The 12,666-nt window shown below is 47.5% G+C and overlaps 1 protein-coding gene across 1 annotated transcript in view; it reads left to right on the top strand.

The window, feature by feature from the left end:
- Positions 1-12,666, top strand: part of PPP2R1B (protein phosphatase 2, regulatory subunit A, beta) — a 52,742-nt gene that overhangs the window by 35,822 nt on the left and 4,254 nt on the right. Inside the window, exons 12-14 of the mRNA XM_012659137.1 lie at positions 1-129; positions 500-591; positions 4,974-5,095. The exon at positions 1-129 is cut by the window's left edge and continues 12 nt beyond it. Of these exons, the coding sequence (XP_012514591.1) occupies positions 1-129; positions 500-591; positions 4,974-5,095 (343 nt within the window). The remainder of the gene's footprint in view (positions 130-499; positions 592-4,973; positions 5,096-12,666) is intronic.

Genomic DNA, 12,666 nt, shown 5'->3' with positions numbered 1-12,666 from the left:
CTGTGGTCAGGAAATAACCACTAAGCAAATGCTGCCCATCGTATTAAAAATGGCAGGAGACCAAGTAGCAAATGTTCGTTTCAATGTGGCCAAATCTCTACAAAAAATTGGACCAATACTAGACACCAAGTAAGATTTTAGTGTTTTTCGTGTTTTGAAAGTATATTTTAATTTTACTTTGTAGTGGAGAGTAATAGCTAAAATTGAGTTCAGTGATTTTTCACTTAAGATCTGGATTTATTTAAAGAAAATAATAAAGTACTTTAGCAACCTTTTTTGATGTCCACTCTGACTTTTCTATTTAAGCTCTATATATGTGTAGATCATTGTCTGAAGCTAATTTTGCTGAGAACTTCTTTAGAAATTATTTTGGATACTTGTCAAGTTTATAAGTGTTTTTAAAATTTTAGACTTCAGAAATTACCATACAGCACATACATCATAAAGGGCTTTTCTGGCCCACTAGACTGTCTGTCACAGGTAATCTTTTGAATTTCAGTGCTTTGCAGGGGCAAGTTAAGCCAGTACTACAGAAATTAGGTCAAGATGAAGACATGGATGTCAAATACTTTGCACAGGAAGCTATAAGTGGTATGTATTTCTGTTTTCTGCCTTGCAGCTTATGTTTTGGTTAACTGAGATTTATCCCTATTAAGTGAGTGGTGTTAAGTGGGCAGGGTGGTAAGTATTACGGAAGATGGGGGAGGGTGGTGAGTTCCTGGAATGCTGGTGCTCTCTTTGTTAGAACCTTCTCGGCCCACCATTCTCTCATAAGTGAGCAGGCCATTTTCTCAGTTTCATGTCTAGGACTGGATAGGAAGATGATTCTTACTGGTAAAAGCAGTTTTTAGTTTGGATTTTAATCAGTTTTTGAAGTTTAACTTTTGGTTTGGCAGAGTAAAGAAAATGACTACAATGAGAAGTTCTTAGTCTCATGCTTTAGGATCATTGTTGTCGTGCTTAATATTCACATAGATGGTTCATGAACTTTCTGTACCACTAACCTGCTTTTGTTTGGAATTTTCCAGTTCTTGCGTTGGCATAATGAGGAACGGGAGGAAAAAGCCTTTACAAAGTTCTTATCACAGATTTCTAGACATTCTGTTCTTAAACTGGGTGGCGAAAATATGGAAAACCTTCAAGATCTCATCCAAGCAAATGGCAGCAACTTAGAAGAAATCAAATTTCAGTGACTTGATTCTTTTAAAGATGAAATGGGATTGTTTTTTTACTGATCTTCCTTGTTGGGATAATTATTTAAAAGCCATTCTTATTAATCAATTCCTGACACTTGGTACAGTCATCTCTTGATTGTGTCCTAATGCTTTATCTGGCACCATCGGGGTTCCTGCATCCTCACTGTTTAATCAGGCCCCGGCCACTTAATATTCTGGACAGAGCCTGGATGGGTTTGGATCCAGACGTGGAGTGGAGTGATTCTCTTGATGTTTACATATATCTGTGTGTCTCTCCATCATTCCATAGTTAAATGTACATGTTTAGAATAACTTCATAAATTTTCTATTTGGGAGATACATTGAGACTTGACTATAGCGAAAACCACACTTTCCTGGATTATGATGGTCTGCATTGGTGTCATGAAACAGGAATGTGGAAGCTCAGGGTTAATGTATTAGTTGTTTGGGTTTTTATTTGCTTGATTTTGATTGTAATCATGTCATTAAGAAACCAGAAGTGTGGTGTGGATACATCTTGCTGCTAATGTGTGATGTTGACACTTAATTTCAACAGCTTACCACTGTAACTGTATTCAAAAATACTTCTCTCTTTCCGAAGAAACTTTTATTTTAGTGCTTCCTAATAAGCAGTAGTTCTACTATTTCATTCTAAGATTGCAGTTTTATATTTCAAATGAGTATAGGAACAACCACAGGTATAATACTTAGTAGATTTCCTACTCCTCTTGGTTCTGTTTTCAGGAGTATTAACATCTGGTCCTTGCTACGTTGCTACATTGTACAGTAGCTTTCCAAACTGAAGTTTCATTGCTAATTTTTTAGTGTGGATGATGCTGGAATCTTATCATTTGAAGTGTTTGTTTTTCTACTTTTACAGTAAAACCTCATTAATTCTGAAATTTAAGATAATGAGTTAACCTGAGGAGTTTACTGAAGCAAATTAATAGCATTTAAGGAAGCCATTTGAACTACTTAAACAGTTTGAAAGCCCTCTTTAAAAAGCACCCATTTGCCATGTGATATGCCAAGTACCAGTCTTTTTAATCATTTAAGACCTTCCATGAGAATCTGTAGGAGGCCACACCTTTTTAAAGATACATTCAGTTTACTCTTTATCCTTCATATATATGTATGTATTTTGTGGAGAAGTTAAATTTTTTTTAAAAAAAATTATATACTTCACCTAATCAAACTGACCTTATCTCTAATGAATTCTAGTTAACGAGGTTTTACTGTAGCTTATATTTTTCTCTGCATCTTGTTATGTAGTTGCTTGTTTTCATTTTGGTTTTTGAATTGCTGATTTCATCCACAACCTGTTAAATCTAGGGAGCCCTGTTCTGTTTTGTGAAGGTCCAAAGACTCCTATAAAACTTTGTATATTAAATAGTTACATAAAACCAAGTTTACTAAATACTTTTAAGTTTGTCATACCTTAGAAAAACAGAAATTTTAAATCAGAAATTACCTGCCTGCATTTTAGACTGCCAAATTACCTTGTAGTAAGTTTCCATTTTATGATTTTGGGCCAAGGATTAAATATTTTCCTAAGAAAAAATCTTTTTCTACATTCTCATTTTAATGTCTTAAACTATTATGCTATAAACATTTTAAATTTTAGTTTCATGGTTCTTTATTTCTTATGATCTGCAAGTTATGTTTCTCTTCGTTGAATTTCCCATATGAGAGACTTTGTCTTGATGCTTGAAACAATTTGCCTTGGAACCATTGCTTTACTCTTTATTAGAAATGCCATTTTCATTGGTTTGGGGATAGACTTAAGAGGCCCTTGTGTATCCCCCTGGGGAACCCTGTGCATGGACTGTTTAAGGAAGAGACAATAGCTCTTGATTGCTCAAGCATGGGTCATGGAGCTCAGCTGGGGCCTTGTCTTTTGGGGGTTACAGTGAGGGGCTTCATTGTTTCTTTCTGACTTAAGCAATAGGGAATCCCTTTTGTTAACTCTTAAGAATTGTTCTTTGGTTCATTTTATCCATGGATTAGTTTTCCTATCTTGATTTCACTAGAATATAAGCTCTAGGAGCTCCATAAGGGCAGGGATTTTTGTCTGTTTTGTCTTCTGTATCACCAGCACCTGGAACAGTGTCTGGTGTACATAATAGGTGCTCAATAAAAATGTGTTCTATGAATGAATTTCTGAAATCTGTCCTCTGGTGTGTTGCGTGCGTGGAACAAGTTATCAAAAGTAGCAGATTGTGTCTCATTTTCTAATCGACATAATTAAAGATTTTTCTACTCTTAGGAAACAAGCTTTATGTGGCCCTTCTCCAGTCTCCTGGCTTAGGCAACAGTTCTATGTGGATTTGTCTGATTGCCTTCAGCATACATTGCTGTTGTATTTCATCCTAGTAAGTTTACATCAATTATTTCGTTGATAGGAAAGTAAAGCAGAGACACACACACACACACACACACACACACACACATACACACACAAAACCTATGCCAATAAAAATGTCTCAGCCACAGTGGAATTCACTTTGTGTTTCTTTCTACAATTTGTGTGGGGTTTACCCCAACAGGTTTAAGAGACCAGATCTTGTTTCTCCATCTGTGCTGCCAAGAAAATGTGAACCTAAAGATACATCTTGTTTCATAAGCAAAAAAAAAAGGTTAATATGTGGTTCCTGATGAGGCCTTGTTGAAATAATGGGCAGCCCTCTGCTCACAGAAATACCGCAGCGTGGCCACCATGATGCAGGGCCCCTGGGGGTCTTTGCTGGACAACGTCTGACTCAACAGAGACAGCAGCCGGTTGCCGTCCAAGTTGCAAGCATCCAGGTTGCTTGCATAGACCTTCAGGGGAAACAAACATGTCATTCCTGACCCTGAGGTTAAGCTGCGTTAATGCTTTCTTGTTGCAATTTTGTTCCTTTATTAACCGCTGTGTTGTCACTAAGCTGAAAGTCTGGTACTTTCCTATAGAAATCACATTGGTTCCATCCCCTCTGGGGATGGCAGGCAGGTCAGCCAAACAAGTTGGGTGCTTGTCCTTTTCTCTTGCCTTTTACTTCAATTCCTCTGACTTTTCTTTATTGTGACACTGTTATCTTAAAGCCTCCTGTTTCTCCACTGCTTGGATATAAAACTGTAGAGGAGAAGGCGCTGTCACCTCATGTTCTCCTTGCTGTAACAGATGAGGTGATTGCCAGCCGATGTTATGTAATTGTTTCCCTTTGATTCTCCAGTATTCGTTTCCATCCAGTTCCTTGCTCCTCTCTTTCCTATTCCCTCACATGTCTCCAGTCTTCTCTGTACCTAGAATAGTCTGACTATCCCGTTTGCCTCCACGAGCCTGCTGTTTCCAGGAAATTACATAATGTTCAGTTGAGATGGAAATCTTCTGGAGGATGAAGAGAGTTTAATTACTCATTGCGTAGAAAAGCCAAGTCATTTCTTTCTCCAGAGTCGTTCTCTTAGCTGGTATTATTAGTTCTGAAAGGAGCTGGGTCTTTTTTGTCTGGTAGGGGTTTTGCAGGCCGTTCATAACCAAGATGTGGGGAAGCACCCAGCTGGGCACCACGAGGCCCCCGTGGGGCAGCACTTTGTGGGGCTCCTGAGGGAAAGGCACCTTAAGTAGGGTCCTCAGCTGAACCAGCTTTCTCTGCCCAGGGGCCCTTGTCCTCGGAGGTTGCTGGGCTTCCCATCTTGGTGCTGGAACAACCGAGGGTATCCCGGTCAGGAGGTCCAAGTGGGCTGGGGAGGGATGTGCCTGGTCAGGGACAGTTACAGCACCACTGTCTGTATCTCCAGTGGTGGCACAAAGGCTGAGGAAGCTAGATTTTCCTGTGAAGGACAGTGAAGCGCCCAGCGCCCCTGGGGCTGAAAAGAACCACTTCCTGAGACCCAGAGTACCTGGAGAGGACACTGGGAAGGTAAGTGCCTCAGAAGCCTGGGGCCAAGTCCTGCCCTCTCAGGGCTGAGGGCAGCCAGAGTGGCCTGGTGCTCGGGGAGTTGCAGTGGGACAGGCAGAGGAGCAGTACCTCTTACTCTGTCCCCAAGGGGGCAGCCCATTTTAAGGGCCAGGAGGGTGTATTTTTGAAGCCAGTTGCTCTGTTTTGCTGTCTGCATTATGGGAGTACTTCAGGAGGAGTGGGCTCGCTATCCAGACCTCTGTCACTCCTGTGGCTTGAGGTCTATCCTGTCTCTCATCTCGCCCCAGTCAGAGACAGCGAGGCCCAGGCAGCAGACAGGTGCTTCTAGGCAGGGGCTACTTCCGTTTTCCTCAGTATATAGAAAGGGATTTGCTACAGTTCTTCTCAGGTAGTTATTTCTATTCAAGATAAAAATAGTTTCTGTCAAGTTTTTCTATGTAATAGTTCAAATGTTTTATAAGCCCCATTTGATGCCGCTCTGCAGGGAGAAGGTGTACAAAAGGTTCAGGTCAGCAATCAAAGTTGGTGCTGGCCACTGCCCAGGGCCATTCATCAGGAGGTGATTTATGATTTACAGATACATTGAGAAAAGGAGCATGGCGAGGCTCAGCCTCCTCGTGCTGATGTCAGGCTGCATTTAGTTCGTTGGGAAGAATTTGTCAGTCTCACACCTACTCCAGTGGGTTTGCTTAGTAAAAATTCTGACATCAAAAAGTCTGCCTTTTAAATCTCATGGCTTTTCATTTTACGTGAACCGAGGCCATGAGAACAATTTGCCCTGTTGTCCGGGCCCTGAACTGTACTCATGTATCTTAGAATGTTCTCACCTGCCTGCCGGGCTGCACACTGTTGTCCCCAGCAGCTCCAGCCGATCCTGCAGTGGCTGTGTGGTGGGAGGAAGTGCAGGCGACTGCTGCTGGTAGCCTGGGCGGGCCTGGGACCCTGACGGATAGATGCCTGCGGTGGCCAGCCCTTTGCATCCTCAGTCCACTTCATAGAACTTGGGCTTAGGGAAGAGAGCTTGGCTGAAAGAGCAGGATGGTGTTATATTTTTCAGACCTAAACCATAGACTTAAGGGGGGTAGGAAAGGAGTTATGTTTTCCTACAAATTCAGGGCCAACTGCTCATGCCATTAAACGCATGGTATGCACCTGACATGAGTGTGGAACATTGAGGTGGCCTCCCCGTGGCTGACTTGATCAGCTCTGAGGAAGCCCCCCGGCTGGGCCTTCCACAAGCTGAGGACACGGTATCAGCTGCCATTCCTTGAGCTTTGGTAACTGTGCGGCACCTTGCCAAGCACTTGACCGAATCTCATTTAATCCTCACAACAACCCTAGGTGGTAGGTGCTGTCATCTGCGTCTTTCAGGTGGTCGTGAATCTCCCCCAGCTACGTTGTATCTACTTGGGACTCTTTTCCAGGAATGGAGGCCTGGTGGTACTAGGCCTCTGAGGCTGCAGTTCATTTAATCCAGAAAAATCCCCTGCCTGGTGACTCAGGGAGCCTTCCCTGCATTTGTTTCACTTAAGGAAAATGACCCGAGGGTGAGATGGAAAGGGAATTGGCTGTTGCCAGGCAGAGCCCTTCATGTCAGGGGCCAGCAGCCAAGTGAGTGATCCAGGAAGTCATCCAATTGCAAACCAGAAATCGTTCTTAACCCCTCACTGTCTGCGGCGCGTAGCAAACTCGCCAATCCGTCCAAATGGGGTAAGGGTGAAGGCCTAGCTGTGGAGAGCCCTGGGAACTCTCCTCAGTCCTCAGGTAGACTCAGGGCCCTCGGGGAGCCATTTGACGCTCCAGGCTGGGCCTGCCACCACTAGGTCCAAGCGAAAACGACCCAAGGGGTGAGAACCTGTTCCTCTCGGTGAAGGGTCCCTCCTCGGCACCCTTGCAGTCCGCAGAGGTGTCTGCGTGCTGGGTGTCGCATGCTCCCCCCGTGCGGGACCTTTCAGGGAGCGCCGTGGGCCACCTCCCACGCCCCGCTCTGCCGCGGGTTGCTTTCTGGCAGAGTTGCTGGCAGGCCTCCGTCAGACAAGGGTTAACAGGGGATTTGTTTATTGAATCACGAAGTAGCTGTCACATGATTTTAATCAAAACACCATTTCCCTGACAACAGTGATGTCAGTCTTGTTATTGCAGGAAGGAGCAGCTGTGAGGGACATTCAGTCTCCATGCCGAGCCCAGGTTTGGAGACTAAAATCAAGTGAAGCATCCATAAATAATGGTTGCAGACACTGACTTGCTGAATCCACCCTCCTCTTCCTTCCCTTCCTTTTCTTCGCTCTCCGTCCAGACGGTTTGTCCTGCACACACGCTGACCAGCGGCAGCCCCTGCACCCCGAGTCTCAGCCCAGACCTCACCTTCTGCATCCCTTGTTCCTCCTTGTTTCTTCTACTTCTGATTTTTCCTCTTTTCCTTTTTTTTTTTTTGACACAGGATCTTGCTCTGTCACCCTGGTTGGGGTGCGGTGGTGCGGTCATAGCTCACTGCTGCCTTGAACTCCTGAGCTCCAGTGATCTTCCCGTCTCAGCCTCCGGAGTGGCTGGGAGTACAGGCGCACACCACTGCGTCTGGCTCTGTTTTCTTTATTTTCCCCAAACTCAGAGAGTCACTTGGGCCCTCAGGGTCTCTGGCCTGTGCCTTCTGGCATCTGTTTCTTCTCTGCATCTAAACCCACTCTCGCTGGTGAACCAGGCTGTTACGGCCAGCCTGAAGTGGGGACCGTCCTGCGGCTCAGCTACCTTGGCCCGTACTGGAGCCAGCTTCCAGGAGCAGGGAAGGGGCTGCTTGTCTGTGTCCTTCCAGATGTAGCAGGTTGGGGGGCGCGGGTGCCGCCCTGAGAGTCTCAGGGCAATCTGAGGGCTCCTCAAGGGCCCGAACTCTGGGCCAGAGGATTAGTTCTCTCGAACCCAGAAATACTGCAGGAGGCCGAGTCCAGCCTGAGGACTGACAACAAAAACCAAAGCCCCAGGGACACTTGATCCCATCCCCAGTGGCCTCCAGCTAAGAGAATTGGATCCCGAAGTCACCAACACGTCAGAAGTAGGCTGCTCACAGGACCTGCTGGAGCAGTGTCCTCAGGCTCTGGCCTCCTTTCAGTGCCTTTCCCATTGAGGGGCTTGCAGACTGAGCAGCCGTCTGCACAGGGAGGCTCCCCCGGGCCTTCCAACCCTTTTCCACCCAGGAGGTTGACCTAAAAGTTGGAGATGAGAAAGGCCTCCTGGATGGGACATAGATTCTTAAGGATGTTCTTGTGTTTATGGTACCCAGCCCTGGGTACCATAACTCATTTCTGAAAATTCAGAAATCCTGGGTCAAAGTTCTTGGTTCGTAACCTGGAGCAGGTGGTCAGAATAGGACAACCATCGTTACATCTGTGAAGAGAGATTTCCCAGGCAGCAAGCAGCCATTTTCTATGTCCAATGTTGGGACAGTCAAGAGTTAAAGCAAGACGGGCAGGATGAGATACTATGACAAGCCATCTGGGGGCACTGGGGGAGTCTTCATGTTAGAGAGCTTGTGCCATGCCAGGCTGCATTTGGACCTCATGATAAACGTGGGAGCTAAGAGCTGGGCACGGTGGCTCTCACCTGTAGTCCCAGCTACTCGGGAGGCTGAGGCAGGAGGATCACTTGAGCCCAGGAGTTGGAGGCTGCAGTGAGCTATGATCTTGCCACTGCACTCCAGCCTGGGTAACAGAGCAAGACCCTGTCTCTAAAAAACAAAACAAAACAAAAACTTGAGAGTTAAGTCAGCCAGCCAGTGTTTCAAGTTGCCGCTGGTGCTAACAAGCCTTTACAGTGATTTGCCCGGGTTAGTGACAGGGCTGGGAGCGCTTCCAGAGGCTGAGGACTTGGTCAGAGGTTCTTCGCTGCCTCCCAGACAGAGAAGGGGTGGGCACCCCCCTCCCTGGAGGGCCTTCCTGGCCAGCGTGGCTTCTCCCAGGGGTGGGTGCCTGTGCTCCCCAGCCTTGCTCCTTGCCTGGCCCTTTCGGCCCTGGGGTCCCCCCCACTGCCTGCCTGCCCTTTGGCCCTTACTTTGCTGGCACAGGGACCCTGCTAAACACTTTGGCTTCTCCAGTGAGCAGAAAGCAGTTCTACTGGGTCCCAGATCGGAGAGCCAGGGAGGCCGTGAACTCGGGGTCCCTTGCGTGGTGGCTTGGAGGAAAGGCCTCGGTGGCTGTTCCTCAGTTCAGTCGCGTCCCATTGCCAACTGTGCGGGTGGCCCTGGGGTGGTAACGGCCAGCTCCTCAGGTCTAGAGTTCTCAGTCCGGCCCCTCTGTGTGCATCTCAGGCCCCCTTATTTCTTGTCTTTGGGGAGTGAGGAGGGAGATCGAGGGAGAGTTCTCTAAACCTACCTGAGGGAGTGACTCAGTTTTCCCTTCAAGAGGCTGAATCCCTAATGCCTCATTTCCTCCAGGCCCAAATTTTCTGAACTTTCTGCCCGGCTAGGTCTTGGGGGCTCAGCTCCAGGGAAGCTGGCGTTCCGTGGCGCGGTGTCTTCCCTCCTCCTTTCCAGGCACTGCACTTGGCCGCTCAGCCCAGCACGTGCTCCGCCTGGGCTTGGAACCCGTTCTCTTTGCCAATTTCTGACAGGCTCTGAGTCAGTCATCCCTAGGAAAGCCCCCTAGAAGCCTGTTCAAAGTGAGGCGTCAGCAGGAAGGCTTGTGACAAAGCCCAGTGGCTGGAGGCACCTAGGAAGCTCCCTGCTCTGCCCGAGGTCTGGCCTCAGTGATCTGTGGTCACAGCGTCACACCCGGGTGGAGGCAGCTATGCCAGCGATGGCTCCACGTCCAAGGTGAGGGCCCAACCGCTTGGCTTCAGTCAAGACCCACATCTGTCTCCTAAGGGACATTACTTAGGATAGTCCATGCACCATATTCCATCCCCTGAGAGCTGTGCGGCCTCTGAAGTCACCGGCTGAGAAGGGCAGAGCTGTGCTGTCGTCAGCCTCTAGGGCAGGGCAGCTCTGGTCTGTGCCGGTGGCATTTCCTTTGTCGCCACGTAGCACCCAGAATTTAGTACACAAAGCCCGGAACTTCCTCTCAAAGTGCTCGGGGTGCGGGCAGAGCACGAGGCTCCCTCTCACCTGGATCCCCCCAGGGAGGGATTGGAACCCCCTCAGGACAGGTCCCTGTAAGAACTTCAGCTCTGAAAAGCGCGGAGGCTGAGTCGGGGGTCCTTAACCTTGGTCCATGGGTGGGCCTCACGGGATCCAGGGATCAACACCTCTCCTGAAATACTGTGTCCCAAGTTGTGTGTCTATGTACGTGATTTTGGGGAAGAGAGCCCAGTGCTTTTGTCAGCGTGTCAGAGGGACTGGGCTCCCTCCAGATCTGGTGGGGCAGAAAGGAGCAGCCTCCGGCCCTGTTCGCACACGCCCTGGGTGGAGACGGAGGGCTCTGGACGACTTGGGAAGTGTGGGCAATGCCGGCCGGTTCTGTCCCTGAGCCTGGCCCGGGTGTGGGGTGCAGGGCCTGCGGCTCCCACAGGGTGCAGCCCTGCAGGATGTCCTGGGGCGCTGGAGACCTGACCGGCTGCTGAGGTTCTGGCCAGTCTGTTATTTTTGCCCATACCCTGGGCGTTGGGGCTGTTTTTGGTAACATAGAATAAAAAGAATGGAGAAATTTGGTGGGAAAGGGAAAAGTTTGCGAAATATCATTACTGAAATGTAGTGTTTTTCCTTTAAAAAAAACTGAAGCTCCGTGACACTGAATTCTTGGGTAGTCAAGGGGTACACCGCCGACTTCAGGCAGGACTGAGCGCCCCTGGGGCTGGGGCAGCAGCAAGTCAGCTCTGCCTCCTGCACCCTTGCCCCGCAGCCAGCAGCCCATCCCCTGGGTCGGAACCGGCTCGGTTCTATAGCACGGGCTCAACTGGAATAGTTTGAGGGAAGCCAAATCCCAGCTGAGCTCCTGCTGCCAGAAAGCAGGATTTAACACTGCCCTTTCACTCAGGGTCTGGCACTGAAACGCCCGGAGTCGGAGAGCAGCTCTTCTCAGCAGATGGATTCTCTGGCACCCTGAGGGCGTGGAGTTGGGTCTCAAAAGGGTGCCTGTCTCTGTGAGGGAGTCCACGGTGTGTGTGGGCACAGCGTGGAGGCCTGGCAGACCCCGGAGAGGATGTGACATTGTGACTAAGTTGCAGTGTCTTTCTTTTGCTGGCCTTCTTGGCAGCCCGGAGCCCCTCCCCACCACTGGCCTACAGCTTGCCTGTCCTAGGGGGCCCGGACAAGAGCCTCCTCCTCCTGTGGTGGCACAAGGGCCTTTCCCAGGCTACCTGGGCTGACGGGCTTTGCCCTGAGACTCTGGAAAGCAAGGAACAGTCATTAGGCAGTGCCCAGCGGGGCCCTGTCCCCGTGCAGGCTGTGGTTAGCAGCGCTTCCGTCAGCGATCTGCAGTGGCCAACGTGTACTCAGGCGATTCAGAGCAAGGTATTATTTACCCTGCTGACGTCAATGAGAATATATTATCCACTGTCCTTTTCTGCAGCCTGAAATGAGCACCAGAGCTCAGAGAACACAGCCACCTTCCACACTTTTAAAATTCCACCCAAGGCCCTATCTCATTAACCTGACATTCATATCACCCAGGCTCTTAGAAAACAAGTTGTTTTTATTTTAATTCAAGAGGGTTGGAAACATAAAAACAGTACATTTTCCTTGCAGAAAATTACCCCATTTAAATTACCATTTGGTACAAAGATCATTTATTACACTGCATTTTAGGCAATTTTCTAACATCGAGTGACAGGTTACACTTTGATTTTTTTCATATTGGAGCTATTATGATTTGCACTCAAAATACCAAAGCTATTGAACTCACCAATTTTTTTCTTAGTAATTTAAAAAAAAACACAGAAAAAATAACTACAATTAGGTTAACTTTATCAAAAGTAACTCTTTCACAGACCAAACATCCAGCAAAACCACCCTCCTCCCTTCAGAAATAAGCAATAATCTTGCCTTTTCTACAAAGTGCAAATATCTCTGTATCCCTTTTGTTTCTTAAACTGCAGTCCCCGAAGTGAAGCAGACTTCCTGTTCTCTCTGCTTCTTTCCCCTTTAGAGATTTTGGTGAAGGCAGATTTCTTTTACCAGTAGTAGTGGGAAGATCTCACCACTTAAATTTCCTTGACTGAGCAAATCTTGAGCAGATAGGCATCACGCAGCCAGCGGCGAGGCCTAGTTATCTGTATTTACTAATGTAACATTATTCCATTTGGGGTCATATTTTTCCAGGATGTTGTTTTGTACTTCTATTTTTAAAGCTCCCCCCTACCTACCCACTTTGGCTCTGAAAAGACAAAGTACTCAATAAAGTATGTTATTTTTTTAATCCTAAAAGTGTCTAATAAGCACTTCTACTTGATGGGATTGACTTAAAGAAATCTTACTTCCCTCCTCAGGACAAAGGCTGAGTTTGTGACTCTTCTCTGAGCAGCCCCTTTTCCTGGGGTTGAATCTGGTGGCCTGATAGCATGCAATTCACCTCCTTGGCAATTGAGGAGGGATGTGTCCTTCCGTCATATAATTCTATAGGAAATTGTTTTGTGTAACTTGGAAAAAC

The sequence above is a fragment of the Propithecus coquereli genome, unplaced genomic scaffold, assembly GCF_000956105.1.
Source record: "Propithecus coquereli isolate 6110/MARCELLA unplaced genomic scaffold, Pcoq_1.0 Scaffold6, whole genome shotgun sequence".
NCBI classification, from domain to species: domain Eukaryota; kingdom Metazoa; phylum Chordata; class Mammalia; order Primates; family Indriidae; genus Propithecus; species Propithecus coquereli.
The sequence above is the reverse complement of the archived record's forward strand: the minus strand, read 5'-3'. Positions and strand labels throughout refer to the sequence as shown.